Here is a 1,436-nt window from a genome sequence, read left to right as displayed (position 1 = left end):
AGATGATTGAATCTGAGAGTACCCCATCTTCCTCTTTACCTCTGGTTGTGGGGCAGGACTGACTCCTTTCTTACTCAGATCAGGGTCACCTGCTCCCAGGGACACCCTAAGGCAGCATGAAGTAGACCACATGAAAGGGCCCTGCTAAAAGCCTGACTGAAAGAGTTTTCAGGGCAGTTATGCAAGAAATGGAAGAAGTTTATCTCAGGTATGTCTTCTTATTTATTAAAGATTTTTTCTTCCTTGAGCAGTAACCCATGGCCAGAACTACCAAATGCCCAACAGCAGCTCTGTGAGCGAGTTCCTCCTGCTGGCATTCGCAGACACGCGCAAGCTGCAGCTCCTGCACTTTACGCTCTTCCTGGGCATCTACCTGGCTGCCCTCCTGGGCAACGGCCTCATCCTCAGCGCCGTAGCCTGCCACCACCGCCTCCACACCCCCATGTACTTCTTCCTCCTCAACCTCGCCCTCCTCGACCTGGGCTGCATCTCCAGCACTCTGCCCAAAGCCATGGCCAATGCCCTCTGGGACACCAGGGCCATCTCCCATCAAGGATGTACTACACAGGTCTTTCTCTTTGTCTTGTTGATGTCATCGGAGTATTACCTTCTCACCATCATGGCGTACGACCGCTACGTTGCCATCTGCAAGCCCTTGCACTACGGGAGCCTCCTGGGCAGCAGAGCTTGTGCCCAGATGGCAGCAGCTGCCTGGGGCAGTGGCTTTCTCAATGCTGTCCTGCACACGGCCAACACATTTTCCCTGCCCCTCTGCCATGGCAATGCTGTGGGCCAGTTCTTCTGTGAAATCCCCCAGATCCTCAAGCTCTCCTGTTCAGATTCTTATCTCAGGGAAACTGGCATCCTTGTGTTTAGTGTTTCTTTATCATTTGGTTGTTTTGTTTTCATTGTGGTGTCCTATGTGCAGATCTTCAGGGCTGTGCTGAGGATGCCCTCTTCTCAGGGCCGGCACAAAGCCTTTTCCACGTGCCTCCCTCACCTGGCCGTGGTCTTCCTCTTTCTTAGCACTTCCATGTTTGCCTACTTGAAGCCCGCTTCTATATCTTCCCCATCTCTGGACTTGGTGGTGTCACTTTTGTACTCAGTGGTACCTCCAGCAGTGAACCCCATCATTTACAGCATGAGGAACCAGCAGCTCAAAGTTGCAGTGAGGAAATTGTTTCTATATGTGCTTCTTAAGCATCAGTGTTGTTAACATTATTGTGATTTTTATCATACCATTTTTATACTTATCATTATTATCATATTGTAATAATAATAATAATCCTCTAAATGCTACCATTCAATTTGAGAAACTGACATGAGAGTTTTTCATACCATTTTTTGTTTTTATTATTTTCATAACTTCTGATATTGTTTTAATTTATTAAGTAATTTTTTTTTACTTTGACTACATCTTCCATTCAACCTATTGA

General features: G+C 47.1%; 1 protein-coding gene across 1 annotated transcript; it reads left to right on the top strand.

Moving 5' to 3' along the window:
- The first annotated feature begins 274 nt into the window (after positions 1–274).
- On the top strand, positions 275–1,216 carry LOC139999976 (olfactory receptor 14A16-like). The gene has a single exon (XM_072029653.1). It carries the CDS (start codon positions 275–277, stop codon positions 1,214–1,216), a length of 942 nt encoding a protein of 313 aa, XP_071885754.1.
- The last annotated feature ends 220 nt before the right edge of the window (positions 1,217–1,436 follow it).

This window comes from Anas platyrhynchos, chromosome 31, assembly GCF_047663525.1.
Source record: "Anas platyrhynchos isolate ZD024472 breed Pekin duck chromosome 31, IASCAAS_PekinDuck_T2T, whole genome shotgun sequence".
In the NCBI taxonomy this organism is placed as follows: domain Eukaryota; kingdom Metazoa; phylum Chordata; class Aves; order Anseriformes; family Anatidae; genus Anas; species Anas platyrhynchos.
This window is presented reverse-complemented; position numbering and strand designations above follow the sequence as displayed.